The sequence below is a fragment of the Rhinolophus sinicus genome, chromosome 12, assembly GCF_057876585.1.
Source record: "Rhinolophus sinicus isolate RSI-liver-muscle chromosome 12, RSI-T2T, whole genome shotgun sequence".
Classification (NCBI taxonomy): domain Eukaryota; kingdom Metazoa; phylum Chordata; class Mammalia; order Chiroptera; family Rhinolophidae; genus Rhinolophus; species Rhinolophus sinicus.
In genome coordinates, this window is record NC_142512.1 from 21,136,709 (window position 1) to 21,151,361 (window position 14,653).

Consider the following 14,653-nt stretch of genomic DNA (forward strand, 5'->3'; position numbering starts at 1 on the left):
CAGTTTTATGCTTCTGAGAATGCTAAGTATACCTTAACATCAAAAGTGAACAGGACACAGCTACCTGGTAACAACGCCAACTAAACGCATAGTGTCAGGCACAATGATGCCATTCCCTTCACTGCTTCATCTACAGTCAGGCAGACAACTGGCCATTTCTGAAGGCGATACCAAGGAGAGAGGCGGGCGCCCTGGAGGTAGCATGAAGCCCCGCCCAGAATTCGAGGTGAGGCCTTCAGACTACAAATGCCAGCATATAGTACCACAGCTCTCAAAAGTCTCCCTTCCTAGCAGGCAAATCACTCTTGCCCCAGTCCATCCTAGCATACAAAGCATCGCACGCACATGGAACTACGGCTCCCACAATCCACCAGACCCATCGCGATTCTTGTTCCCGGAGTGCAATGAGCTCCCGTTCGCCCTTTGGCCGCCCAACCCCACCCCCTTGCGCATTGCAAACTGGGAGTTGAAGTCCGCTGCAGGCAGGTAGCTGGGCGTTGTCAGAATCACAAACTCTTCGCTTTTGGCTTCCTCTTGAAAAGCAGTTCTCAGGGGCAGTGATCAAAAGAGGATAGTAACAGGCAGGCGAATCTCTCCAGGGTGTCATCCCCTACGCAAGGCAGAGATGCTAAGGCTAAAATTAACTGTTGGGAACAGAAGGGAAGTGGGAACAGCAGCCATCCAACCCGACACCAAAAACATCGTTTTCCGTCGAGATGGCTTTTCTTTTCTCTTTACCAATATGGCGCCTGGTCCAGCCACACCTGACGCTGGAACCAAACAATCCAGTACAACATCTCTAGGAGGACTGCTGTCACCGACAGCCTACCAGCTCCAGTGAACACCACACCTTGCTCCTTCCTGTTCATGCCTGAGGACTCCAAGGGCATGGTAGCCTATATCCCATTACCAAAATGGCGAAAGGAGAAGCATTCTTGTTAGGGCCTGCAGGTGACAATACGCTTGCGCGAGAGCCGGCTGTGTTGTTGTGGGGCGGGAGAGGAGCATCCTCAACACGCCTGCGCGGGAACAGAGTATTCTTGGTCTATGCACAAACACCAATGGATGATGAGTGCCCAGGTTCCTGCGGCTGCGCTGTGACCCTTACGAGCTCTCCAGGCGCCTGCGCGACACCTCAGGTCCCGCCCTTTTATCTCAGTGCGCTGGCGCAGGGCAGAAAGGCGGGGGCTTCGGCGCTTCAGACGAATGCCAGCGCGGCTGCGCGCTGGGGGGTACCACCTCACTGCGGCTGCGCGGGAGCCCGGCCGCCGGCTGTCACTGCGGTTGCGCGCGGCGAGCGGCGATCCCCGGGCGCCTGCGCGGGTGGCTTTGCGGGCGCTCGCGGTAAGTTTGCGCCAAGTGCGCGGCAGCCGGGACGCAGACGGCGGCGGCGGCGAGAGGCGGAGCCCGGGGACCACCCCCCATCACCCTCCCCGCAGTCACCTCACGTACCACAACCTCACCTAACCTCTCACCCCTCCCCCTCCGATCCCCCCAACCCCGGGATGGCAGCGCCCGCCAACCTTCCCGGCCGGACCAGCGGTCGCCAGCGCCGGCTTTAGCTTGTGGGACTAGGCCCCGCCGAGGCCTGACCCCCGGAGCCGGGACCCACCGTGCAGTCAGCCACCGGGCCGGGGCTGAGGGGCCGCTCCCCCCTCACGGCCCGTGGGGAGGACGCTGCCGTCCCGGGGACTGGGGGCCGGGGGGTGGGGGGGAGCCAGGACGAGGAAGTCGGGACCCGTGTTGGGAAAAAAGAAAGGGGGCCGGGGTCAGGAGCGCCCCCTCCCCCCGCTTCCCCCCTCCCCGCGGGGTTGGGGGGGCCGGAGCAGAAAGCGCCCAGCCCGGGAGGTGGATGAATGTGGGAGAAAATGGAGACCAAGACGATCGTGTACGACTTGGACACGTCGGGGGGGCTGATGGAGGTAAGAGTAGCCCTCCTCATCCCCTTCCCCCAGCGTCGGGAGGGAACCTCCGCCCTCCGCCCCACAAAGCCGGTCCTGAGCTCGCAGCACGAGAGGGCCAGGGGAGGGGGGTTCTTTCTCACCCAGACTCTCCCTCCCATCTTTGCAATTCGGGGAGCCGAGCTCAGCTTCCGAGGACATTTACAGCAGTTTTACCTACCCGCCGCCCTCGATTTGCTCTCCGGAGGCGCCAACCCACTCCATCTCGTTGCACCGGCGGGCCTCCCCACCCCCTTCTTATCGGCCCCTTTGTGCTTCCCCCAGCACGTCCGGGTACCGGGCTTCAGGCCTCTCCCGAGCCTGGCTTTGGAGTCCCCCACTGTCCATACAAGGAAGTGGCGAGCTGGGAACCGCGCACCCTCTCCCCATCCCCCTGCCCTGATCCTCCCCATTTGGAAGAAGCTGTTGTCGTTGTTGTGCTGCAGGACCACGGTTAGGGTGGGCTCCCCCTGGTTCCGGGGGCTGAGAGGTTCTGGGAGCAGCCTGGATGGGAGGAAGAAGGACAAAAGGGGGGAGAGGGGTGGGTGACTGAGAAACTGCGCCGGGGTGGTGGAGGGGGGGCGACGGACAGCCCGGAGCTCCGAGTGTGCACACACGCCATTTGTATGTGTGTGCAGCAAATCCAAGCTCTGCTGGCTCCCCCCAAGACAGACGAGGCAGAAAAACGGAGTCGGAAGCCTGAGAAGGAGCCCCGGAGAAGCGGCAGAGCCACCAACCACGACAGCTGCGATAGCTGCAAAGAAGGTGGTGATCTCCTGTGCTGTGACCACTGCCCGGCCGCCTTCCACCTCCAGTGCTGGTAAGGTCTAGGGAGCCCCTTGGCGGACCCTTCTCGGCACATTCCTTCACCCGGCCTACCCCTAGCTGCCAAAATAACGGGCGCTTGCAGCCGCTAGCTGACTTCTGTAGCCGCTGGGCGATCGCCTCCCCGCCCCCAGGTGTCTGCTGGGATCTGGCCGTTTGGGAGGGGGGAGCAGCGGTGGGTCCGGACCCCAAGGTGGGGGTTGGGAGGAGTGAGGAGAGCCCCATCTGGGACTGGAAGTCGCTGGGGAGCCGGGACAGCCGGCAGGGCACGGCCGGCGGTGGCGGGGAGGAAGGGGAGGAGCTCCGGGCCCAGTGCCGCTTGCCTGCCCGCGCGCCCGCCGCCCTCGGGCTCCTGCCGGGCTGGGCTCTTCTCGGGGTGGCTGCGCCGAGCCCTTGGCTGCCCGAGCTGCCCTGGTCCAGACCCCGGGGACCGCGCTCCCGGGCGTTTGCAGCTGTAGAAGAAATCATGGAGGGTGTCTTTCGAGTCCGCCTCTTCTCTACCTCTCTGTTTACAATATGGCGACCTGCCTTTAAATTATATTTTTATTCTCAGCGCCATTTTGGCTGCATATATGATTTGCAAACGTCTCCCGGGGAACGGTGGGGGTAGCCCCGGAGTCCTTTCTGCAGAAGCGCCTCGGTGACTGGGCTGGGATCTCGCCGCTTTGGTCCCCTTTCTCTGCCGCCGCTTGCCCCCTGTTGCCTCTCGGAGCTGCCTCCCTCTCCCTCCCCACCCCGTGCTGCCGCCTCTTAGGAAATCGGGCCGGGTTAGACAATTAAAATTGCCCTTGGGCGCCGATTTCACTTCTCCGCTCCTGATCGGCAAGCCCTTCGCTGCAAAATTCTTTGCTGCAGGGACAGGATTGTGTGCGGTGGCTCCGCGAGGGCATTTTTAAGGAGCGGAGAGCGGAAAGCTGTGCGCTTTTTTCCTCCCGGTTACTGAACGCGAGGGGAGGGGAGAGACCAAAGAGAGAGGGAGGGATCGCCTGCTGCTTGATCCTCCTCAGCAGCTCAGCCCTGAACAATCAGGCCAAGAGTTTAAACTCCAGCTTCTGCCTGGAGAAATCACCTCTCCCCTCCACAAAAATCCCACGTCTGCGCAGGAAACCCAGATTGGGTCTCGTTCTGTTGTTCAGCAACAGTTGACTGAGGCAGGCGTGATAGGAGAGGGGCGGATGGTTTGTTCCCACGCAGTTTTCTTCTGTTGCCTTTTTTAGCCTGGGGGGGGGGAGGAAAGTGATGGTTTCCTTAAGCACTTTCCACAGTTCCATTCGAAATCCGTCTCTCGGTTTGTGGAATAGTGCCTGCTGTATATTTGTACTAATTGCAGGGTTTGGAACACTTAATAGACAGATGACTGATACTGGGCAAATTAAGTCTGTGGTCAGAAGTTATGTAGGAAGCTCCCATTACCACTCCTAAGATACTTTTGCCCAGGAGGGCACCCCATCGTGGCTTGTAATGTTGCAGGGACAAAAATGATTATCCTGAAGGAAGATTTGCTGCTGGCTTTAAAATTTTTATTACGAAGTGACTAATACCAACAGGAAGGGTCTGTGGGTTTTAGCCTTTGCTTCCTGTAAAGTGTAATTCACCTGGGAAAAAATACCTCTGATCAAGCTTCCTGGGCTGTTCTTGAGCAGGGAAGCAGTTTGTACCTGGATATGTTGTGTTACTTGTTATTGTTCCCAGTTGCTTACATTTTTTTAATTGTGCTTGGCTTGATGCATATACTAGGACTGAATGGTAGATTGCTTGATTTACAATGTGGGTTAATGTTTTACCTCTAGGGTGAAGTTGTGTTAACCAGGAATGGTGATTCCCATATTGAGTGAGAATTTTGTAAACTCTTTATTGTCTTTAGTCTCATTTGTTTAATAAAGCTGAAATTGGTTATTAGAAATGTCAGACATGGAAAAAATGTGCTGCTTTGCCTGACATTGGGCTTTTAAACTCTAAAATCTAACCTCTGAATCTCTTAATTATATGAGTCTAAGTCTTGTCAAGTTTTAACAATTAGTTTCCACTGTAGCTGGGAGAAGAGAGGGAGGAATTTTTTTTTTTAGCTGTTGGTGAGATTCAGTCTTGCCCAGACTGTGCATTTCATTGAATACTTTTTTTTTTTCCAAGACCATGAATGGGAACTGGTAATCAGAGATTTGAGAATCCTAGTAAATGAAGCATGGCTTGTTTCACGTCTCCAGTTCCCCCTTTGAAGATGCCAGGACTGAATGTACCATTGACTTATCTGAGTTATTATATAAATTACACAACTTCTAGATATTGTTACAAAGGCAGGAAGCCTTCTTTCAAGTATGGCTTATCCCGCTTTCCTGCCTCCTCCCCTGCCCTCTTTCCAGCACAAGTGAGATACTTCATTAACCATCTCAACCAGCGTTGTCAGGTCAAGCAGTTAACGGTCTCAGAAAATTTTGATTCCTGGGTGTGCTCACGTTTTGTCCCATTATTGCTTACTTGTGCCATATGGGAATGAGGTTAGAGGGCGTGGCTATATTTCCCGTGCTTCCTTTTTTTAACTGGCTAAGACTGGGTTACTTAGATAAGTATAACGTGATAATTTTCCTCATGTACAGAATGTACGAGAGTGAAATGGAGTTTTGCACACCCCATAGGTCATACCTGGTGCTACTGTGGGTCACCGTTCAAAGCTCTGTGAGACAGGAACATTTTCAGTGTCTAGTGTGCCTTGCCAGCTTGCCTCACCCTGAACGGGATCTAATAAAATGTTCCAGAAGTGATTCTAGGCAAACTTTACCTCCTGGGTTCAGTAACATAGCCATAACCACAGGGGATTTTTCTAAGATATACTACTGGAGGAAGTGACTGGTCAAATAGGCTGTTCTAATTGTCTTGTCTTTTCTCAGGGGCTAGTGCCCTGTATGAGGAACAGTCTTCTTTTCCCAATTAGATTGGGAACCCTATTTTGGGGTTTTCTGTAACGGTCTTCTGGGTGAGGAAATGAATTGTCCCGTGCTCAGTACGATGACCTCACTAAAGAATTAAACTTGAGGAGCTAATGATGTCGTTTTATTTGTTTAAGTGATAGTGTAATCATTTTATCCAAGTTTAACTGGTTTATCAATTATTCAGAGTGGTAGCAGGGGTTAGTAAACCTGCCCCTGGAGAATTGGAAAGAGATCTGTTTTTAAGCGTTCCCTGGTGAACCCGACCTTTATCATAATTGGCATGCCATAAGTTGAGCTTTCTGAAAATACTAATCTCCGTGGACTGGTCCCTAAAAAATCTGTTTAAAAAAAAAATTAGAATAGCTGGTGGATATCTAGCTGCTGCTGATCCAGCTTTCTGTTTGAGATGGATAGAATTGTTCTCTCTGATAAAGTGAATACCATCAGGCGTCCATAGCGAGGCTGACTGGAAACTGGATGGTTTCCTCTGCTTTCTCGTGGCGTTTTGCTCCAGACTGAGGGACCGAAACGGTCGGATTGAGAACTACATCTACCTCAGCAGACCTCAGCGTGGCTGCTTCCCGTCAGACAGATTTCTGTAGCATTTGCCTCCGCGTGTTATATTTGGAATTGTTGGCCAGCTTTCCTCTCTCTGGTGTTGGCAGCAAGATCCAAAATGAGGTTTTCGAAGAATGAGAGTAAAAAGGTCTCTGCACAGGCAAAACTAAGCTCAGCTTGGAGTTTTGCATATTTAATTTTCAGTGAGTCAGAACAAGAAAGGTTTCACACGTAGGGTAGAAGAACTGCCTTGCAGAAGATCTTTGCTATGTGAACTTTTAAGGAGGTGGTTTTTCTGATTTTGTTGTGTTTAGCTCCTCATTAGAATAGCGTCAGGCAAGTGATGAGTTAAAATACATTTAAATTAACATTATCTTATGAATCTGTAGTTTCTGACACTTTCTAAGTGCTTGGAAGCCTGGCACTCAAGAACTGGAGGTGTTAATATCAGGACTCCCTCCTTTCACCCTGCCCCCTCAGTGGGAAAATGATTGATTTTATGTGTATTTTATTTATTTATGTTTGTGTTTGCTGTGTTGGCGTTGGAAGCTGGGTGTGTAGTATTGTTAAATGGTCCGTTCAAACAAGGAGAGTCCAATACTGTTCACCTTCGACTCAATTTTACATGCTTGCTTTATAAACCTAATGTGGGGCTCGGGCTAATTCTTGTGACATGAATGCTTTAGTCCAAAGGGAAAGGATAATCACTGTTTAAAAATACAAGATGAATATTTAGTATGAGTTGTTTACTCACAAAATGTTTGTGACCTAGATGGCTTTGGTTGAGAAAGGAGGCATCACAAATATTAAAAGTGGGAAGGGGGAGGTAATACTATTCAAAGGTAACAGTTTTCGTGTAATTAAGGCAAGTACTTAGTGGTACTGTTGTGCAAATTTTTTCATTTGGGGCCTGTCCCAAAATTAATTGCTATACTCAGTAGTGAAAGGCAAGACACAGTTCTAATCCCATCGATCTCCCGCTGTTGGTTAAGGCTCTCGAAGTACTTTGTAGATGGGTTCCACTAATATATTAGGACCACTTTTGGTTTTGTAAATGACTAGTGTATTTTTTACATGTGTAAATGTGTAAAAGACATGTTTAGGTACTGCCTTCATTTTTAGTTTGAAGATGGATTCATGTTTGTTTTAAATTCTTAGGTATGTCCCCAAGAGAATTTTTAAAAGCCAAATCATAAAGACATTATTTAATTTCAACTGAAAAGGGATTCAAATAGTCACTACTACGTTAAATAAAACACTGGTTTTTATTAAGCTCTGAGGGAAAGTACAACTGACCATCAGAAAGGCTTGGTGGTTTCAAGGTTCATCCTTGTAAGGTTTATCAGTACTTACTAACTTTTGATGGCAGAGTACTATTCCATGTGTGGATATGCCACATTTTATTCGTTCCTCAGTTGACGGACGTTTGGGTTGTTTCTACTTTTTGCTATTGTGAATAATGATGTTATAAACATTTGTGTGCAGGTTTTTGTGTGAACATGTTTTTATTTCTGTTAGGTGTATACCCAGAAGTGGAATTGCTGGGTAACTCTTATGTTTAACCTTTGAAGAACTGCCAGATTGTTTTCCAAAGTGGTTGTACCGTTTTACATTCCCACCCGCGGTATATGCAGGTTCCACTTTTGCCACATCTTTTCCAACACTTGTTATTATCTGTCTTCTTGATTAAAGCCATCCAAAGGGTATGAAGTGCTATCTCTTGTGGTTTTGATTTGCATTTCCCTGATGACTCGTGATGTTGAGCATCTTTTCATGTGCTTGTTGGCCATCTGTATATTTTATTGGAGAAATGTCTATTCAGGTCCTTTGTCCAATTTTAACTGTGTTATTTGGGTTTTTTAGTTACTGCATTTTAAGAATTCTTTACATATTCCAGACACAAGTCCCTTGTCAGATACATGATTTGCAAGTATTTTCTCCTATCCTGTGAGTTGTCTTTTCACTTCCTCTTTTTATTTTTCAATTTGTGAGTCTTACCTAGAAAAAGGTGGCTGATTTAAGCATACTTGAATGCCTGTGCCTGTCTTATCTATGTAATGACAGAGTAAAGGGTTTCTTCTCTGAACTTGATTCAGTCAGGATGGTGCATCTCAGTGCAGAGAATCTCACAATGTGATAGGGTATGTTGCTGTTGCAACTTTTCTGAGTGACCCTTCTGAGCAAAGAAGTCTAAGGCTGGAAGTTCCCTTAGAGGAAGTATAAAAATATCCACTGCCTGCCCTAAGGAAGCATGTCCACCTGGCACCTACCAGCCACGGTAGAAAATTTCTATGTGTAGGCATTTCTCGTACTTGGGGCCCCTAGTTTAAGATTTTAATTGCCTCAAGTTTGATTGGTAACAGATTGGGGTGGAAATAACTCCAGGTAATGAACTGTCTTTTGAACCCGATTAAGAACAAAAAGTTGTTTGTACGCTGCAGTGGACTCACCTGTTTATATGTCTAGCTATAAGCCCAGGTAGCAGTACACGTGGAAAGAGTGCAGAGACTATTTGCCTGCAGGTTTTATATAGCTTGTTAAAAAAAAAAAAACCAATCTGCCTCGATGCTCCCAAGAGGATTTTTGCTACCTAGAAATGCAGGCGTCCTGCTTCTTGATAGAAACGGGTACATCTTTTCTTCTATCACACAAGTGACAGGGCAATAGAAAATAAATGAAGCTGAATGCTGTTTGGTTTTGGTTATGGGTAAGAGTGTTGAAATCCATCTCTGGACTTTCCTGTCCCACCCCTAGCACATACACAACGATATCTTGGGTGTGTAGTTAAGCAGGGCACCCTGCTAGAAGATTCTGGTTGGGGTTATGGTGGCACTTATTATAATGATGAAATACAAACTCCTGGAAACACATTCTTATTTTAAGTCACCAGAGCAGGGGGAAAAAAGTTTGTTTTCCTCCCTCCACTGTGCTTTTCTTTTGACTTAGAGCCCCTGGGGAGTACAACATGGCCAGCTGCATTGCCATTCAATGAGTGACACTTATAAGAGCACCTCTGCCTAATACTAGCCTCCCAAGAGACAGGACAGGAGTACAGCTGTCCGCCTGCCAGTTTCCTGAAAGAGGAGGACATTGTATTCAGTGCAAGTCCTAGACCAAATTTCAGAAAGGCACTTTGGTATTGCAGAGTTGTCACCATTCCCAGAACGCATGCACAGGTCACTAGCTGACTACTTTTCCCATGACTCGAGAGCAATTACGAAGAATACAAAGATGACTCCTTTTTCTGCCATTTGCAGGTATCAAAATCCTCATCCTTTAAGCCCAAGTTTATTTCTAAATCTGGATCTCAGTAAATAAGAATAAAGGTGAAGTTTTCGCACATTTGTGTAGAAGGCAAAAGACACTGAGGGATGCAGTAAACGCTGATAAAAGGAGACATCATTGATTTGACCCATCAGCAAAAAGGAACGTGGCTCCTACATGGAGCTGTTGTTGAATTCACAATAAGCAAATTCCAAGTACACCAGGCAGGCTGATAACATTTTGTAAGTAATGAAAAACGACTCACTCATTCAAAGAGCTCTTTTCCCGTTTGCAGTCATGTACTAAATGCTCAGTAAACTACAGACAGTCCCTGACTTGCCACGGCCAACTTAGGATTTTTCAACTTCATGAGAGCGCAGAAGTGATACACATTCAGTAGAAACCAGCTAGGCTAAGCTATGATGATTGGTAGGTTAGATGAATTAATATGCATTTTTTACTTATAAGATCTTCAACTTGCCATTGGCTGACCCATTTCCTCCGCTTACCACTGCATAATACCTAGTGATATTACAAATGAGAGATGTGCAAAGATAAACACTGTTTGAGGAACAGAATTTATAATTATGTCTGGGTTCTTCTAAGTGGATGGTACCTTTGTTAGCACAAACACGGTGACCATTCCTTCCCCCCCCCAATTACATTTACTTTCCTGTATGGGAATAGTTTTGGTGTTTAATTTCCCCCTCTTTTCTGACAAATTGTACAGCATATCTCTCAGAAAATGTTTCCCAGTCTTGAAAGGACAAAAGACAGAAAGTAACTGCAGGGTGGGGAAGAACTCCATGTCTGAACCTAGTAACAGCCTTTCCCACTGATTTGGGCCCTGCATGAGGCTCTTTTTGAAATAATCTCGAGTGTGCAAGAGAGGACTCTCCACAGAGTTTGAATTTAGCCATAACCCAGAGACATCACTTCACCTCCAGACCAGGTGGGGGTGGGGGAACCTCTCAGAATTACTAGCAAGCTCGAGTTTCAGGGGGGAACCCTGTTTGTGGCAACACCAGCACATTTATAGGCTTTTATCCAGCTGTGATATCCAGAGAGATGTTGAGTATTGTTTTTCTCTGTCCGCATTTGTGCAGAGAAGCTAATGAAATACATCAAACTTCAAGTGAGCTTAGTAAGTCTGCGTTACAAACCTGGGCAGCGCGGAGCTCCTCTTGTTCTGCTTTCCACCAGTCCCGGGCTCCTGTGATGAGCTGGGAGCTTTTTAATTCCTGTGTTCACTGAACCATCAGATAGAGTTCTACTGATTCCTGGTTTTAACTAAACGCTGGAAACATTAGAGGGAAACTCTACAGTGAACTTTTTCCATTGACAATCATCAATTATTGGTCAAAATACTTTATGAAAATTATATACCATTAATCTCATTAAATGTGTATAAACCTGTAACTTTGCATAATTCTATACAGAGGTTGTCTACATTCAACTTATCCTTGATCTTGCTTGCCTGTTTTTGAAAGCGCATCTTAAATGTAGGGAGAATTCGGTCACTAATTTTGGCCTTTTGATAAATACTGATTTGTTTTATCATTCTTCTTTTGCTTTATCCCTCTGTAGTCCTCGTAGTTTTGCCTACCATACATGACACTTAGCCTTTCGAACTTTACTGCCTAATTCCATGATACCAGACATCTTTGACTACAGGCTATAGTTGGTAGTTGTATAGCAAGAAAAGCGTCTGCAGTTTAAGTTACGGGGGAAAGCTCATGTCCAAGGCTCGTGTGCTTGCTGCATACAAGCTTTCCTCAAATCTTAACCATTTTTGCACACAGGTCTTTAAGGTGATCGATCAGTCGTTCTTTGGTTAGGGACCATCTGAGAGAAAAGTGGGCCAAAGGGAAAACTCCTGGTGCTCTGCTTCTGAGAAGTATGTTTAACTTCTAAATAGGTCACCGGGGGTATAACTGAAGGCTTCAGCAGCTCAAGTCAGCTCTTAGCTGTGGCATCAAACCACGACAGCACAGTTTGACAGTGCGCCCAGGAGATTACTTCAGTCATGTAGGGCGGGGAGCTTTGAGGTTTAGGAGTGAAATTGGGGGAGGGGAGAGGGTAAGGGTAAAAGAAGGAGGGAAATAAACCCTATGCTGTTTGGGCCCAAATAATGGCATTATTCTCCCTCCCCCCCCCCCTTTTTTTTTTAAATAGAAGATCCTGTCAGAGAAGGGTAAATGAAGCAGAAATCCTTCTTAGGGAAAAGCAGCTGGGTCTTAAGTAGAAACCTGCTCTCTATATATTTAGTTGGATTTCAAATAAAGACATTGTTAGTGGTTTTCGTTTTCCCAGCCCTCATAGAATTTTAGGTCCAGTATCTATAAGATGTAAATTGGTCCAGATTCCCTGACCTGTGTCTGTAAGAATAATGTGGCCTAACTATTGCCTTGTTTTTGATAGTCCATTAACATTTGGCCGTAGAACAGCACTCAGTTTTTCATACCTCTGAGAACTCTTCTGGAATACAGAGTTATAATTGTTGCTTCCTCTTTCCAATGGAATGATCCCTAGGAGTGTTAGAAAGTGACTCTTGAGGCCAGAATATTGACTCTTTTCCAAAATAGACGCACTCCTACATTTATCATAAGGTGAATGAATGAAGCCCATTTTAGAAATGTTTGTAGCCAGTCCATTTTCCATTCTGCAGAAGCCAGGATCGCCAGAATAGCCAAGCCAATAATAGATCAGGCCCTGTGGCACCTCGTAGAGAAGTTAGCAAACACCTGGGATAACAAACTGCTGGTGCTCTACCCTCCTTCCTCCCTCCTTTCCCTGCACTAACTTGTACCCCTCTTCTCCAGGTGTCCTTTACTAGGAGGATGCCGCAGGCCAGCTTTACATAGAAGGCGATAAAATTTGGGGGCACAGTCAGCTGGTTTGAAAGGATTGTATGCCTGTGGAAGTGACGCAACTCGCTAAGTTTCTCAATGGGGCATTTGTAATAGCCTGGCACTTTACTGGTCTTGTTAACACTGTGACTGAGGCTTTGCATGAAAACACCCGCAATCCTTGTACTTTTCATGTACTTTGTGGCGTTTGCTGTGTTTGAGTCAATAGCGGGGATGAAGGAGGATAAGGGATTCATTAAGGTTCAGGGACCCCGCGAACTTTCCCTAAGCATTCATCGCTCCAATATCCTTCAATACGACCACCTCTTCCCTGCCTTTGAGAAGCCAGCCATACTTAAAGATGACAGTTGATGGCCACACAAGTGTCCAGAGGAAGCTTACTATTTCTGCTGACATTGAAATTTCATTCAATTTTGTTCCCTCGAAACCTAGGCCATTAAATGTGACCACATTGATACAGCTTTTAATTTTTAAAAGATAATTTTAAGTTAAACTTTACCTAGGACCTCTTAGCTTTTCCAGGACAGTAGCTGGTTTCAATTTATAAAAGGCTTGTTTTCTGCGCTCATTGGTCCCTTTATAGATCTCAATGGCTGCTGGGAGGCTAAGACCTGATTATGGTCCTGTCAACAATCACCTTTACTCCCATTTTTGCTGGTACCAACACATGGCCTGAGCTGGCTGAGGGTAGCAGGGCCAGTCTGAGGAGGCCAGCCTGTGCTAAGCATGTATTGTCTTTTGCAGTTGGTCTTACACAATGCCGTTAAATATAATGGCAGGCTTTTTACCTGGTAGTGGACCGCAGCTGCATGGATGAGACCCATGAACTGTAAAATTAAAAATCAAAACTGCTCAGTGCTGTTGTTTGCTTGCTGAACACCCCACCACCACCAAAAAAAGGAGAGAATATACAGATGGTGATGGGGGGCCAGTGAGATCTGTCTTAATCTAACTGATATTTTATTTCAACTGAAACTGCCACATATGGCTAAAGAGCTTCTCTGATTCTTAGACAATGATGGGTTCTGACAGGAGGGACACGACCAGTTCGTGTGACTGGCCTCTTTTAGAAGAAAACCCGAGGAGAAGGCTGTTGGTACATTGTGTATAGATACGCTGTTTACATAGTGTTCCTATTAAGTGTTTATATGACACAATATTTTGTCAGGCCAGGAAGAGAAAATGGAGTGTGTTCTTTCTTAAATATTTTTCATCCACTTGCTTCCTTTTTTCCTAAGATATACACCAAAGCTTTTAATTTGGTTAAGTGATATTTTCATGTCTCTCTGGCTGCCATTGGCTCAAGTTTTAAAACGTCAGTGTCACTTAGCTGGATGGACAGTTGCAAGCTATACATCAGTAACCTAACATTTTTAAAAACAAGTCCAGAGCCCAACACCCTTTTAATCTGCATGTTGTAGTACAAAAAATAGGTCTTGGAAATAAAAGGCAGTCATTCTGCTTCCCTGTCTCCCTGTCTCCCTCCACCTCTCTCCTCCTCCCTTTGTTCTTTTGTTCCCCTCCCCCTTCTCCCTTCCAGTTCCATATTGAAATACTGCTTGTGCTGGATGGATAATTAACGCAGTGCTATGGAGCAACAGGTCCCACTGGCGGGGACTAAATCTGAAGTAAATGTTAATGTCTTGGAGGTTCACAAGTATTAATAGGCGAGGGGATGAGTGAGGTTCCACTCGGAGCAGCTATACTGGTGTATGACTTGAAATAGATCCTCTTAATTAGCGAGCCAAGAACCATGACAGCTCCTAACATCTTCCACCTGCAGGGGTGAGCTGCAGCCTCATTAGTGAATGAAAGAGGCATTCTAGATTAGAACTGGACTCTGTCCTGTGGCTGTGAGCTGGGATCATTTGACCCGGAGAGGAGAGGTCTGTCGGTGCAGGCGTTACAGTTAGCTTGGGGGGGGGGGGGTGCGGTTTTCTCTCCGAGGGCTCCCGAAATAGACCTATGGAGACACCCTCATCAGCAATGGAGACAGGTCATTTGGATTTGTTTATGGGAGTCCGGAGGCTAGAATCCTGCTACAGAGGTTGGCTTTAGGGGTTTTAGTATTGAAAAATTAATTAATGTCCTTCACCAGCTTTCTAGTTGGTTTGTGTACAGGTGTTACTGTTACCAGTTTATAGGCCCGCAGAGAGCCCCACCGAACTCTGAGATGCATAGCCCTCCATTGCAATCTCGGAAGATTTAGAATTTAGAGCTCTATTGTCATGAACTGTTTTATCACTGAAAGACTGTCTTCAGGATCAGA

General features: G+C 47.0%; 1 protein-coding gene across 2 annotated transcripts in view; it reads left to right on the plus strand.

Annotated features, from left to right (window-relative positions):
* Nucleotides 1-1,299: 1,299 nt before the first annotated feature.
* The window catches only part of PHF12 (PHD finger protein 12), a 37,764-nt gene continuing 24,410 nt past the window's right edge, over nt 1,300-14,653 (plus strand). The window contains exons 1-2 of one of the 2 annotated variants that reach the window (XM_019739476.3): nt 1,300-1,922; nt 2,579-2,760. In XM_019739476.3, coding sequence (XP_019595035.1) covers nt 1,857-1,922; nt 2,579-2,760 — 248 coding nt within the window. In that variant the 5' untranslated portion in view covers nt 1,300-1,856. The remainder of the gene's footprint in view (nt 1,923-2,578; nt 2,761-14,653) is intronic. The other variant, XR_012492286.2, reaches the window with a different exon arrangement.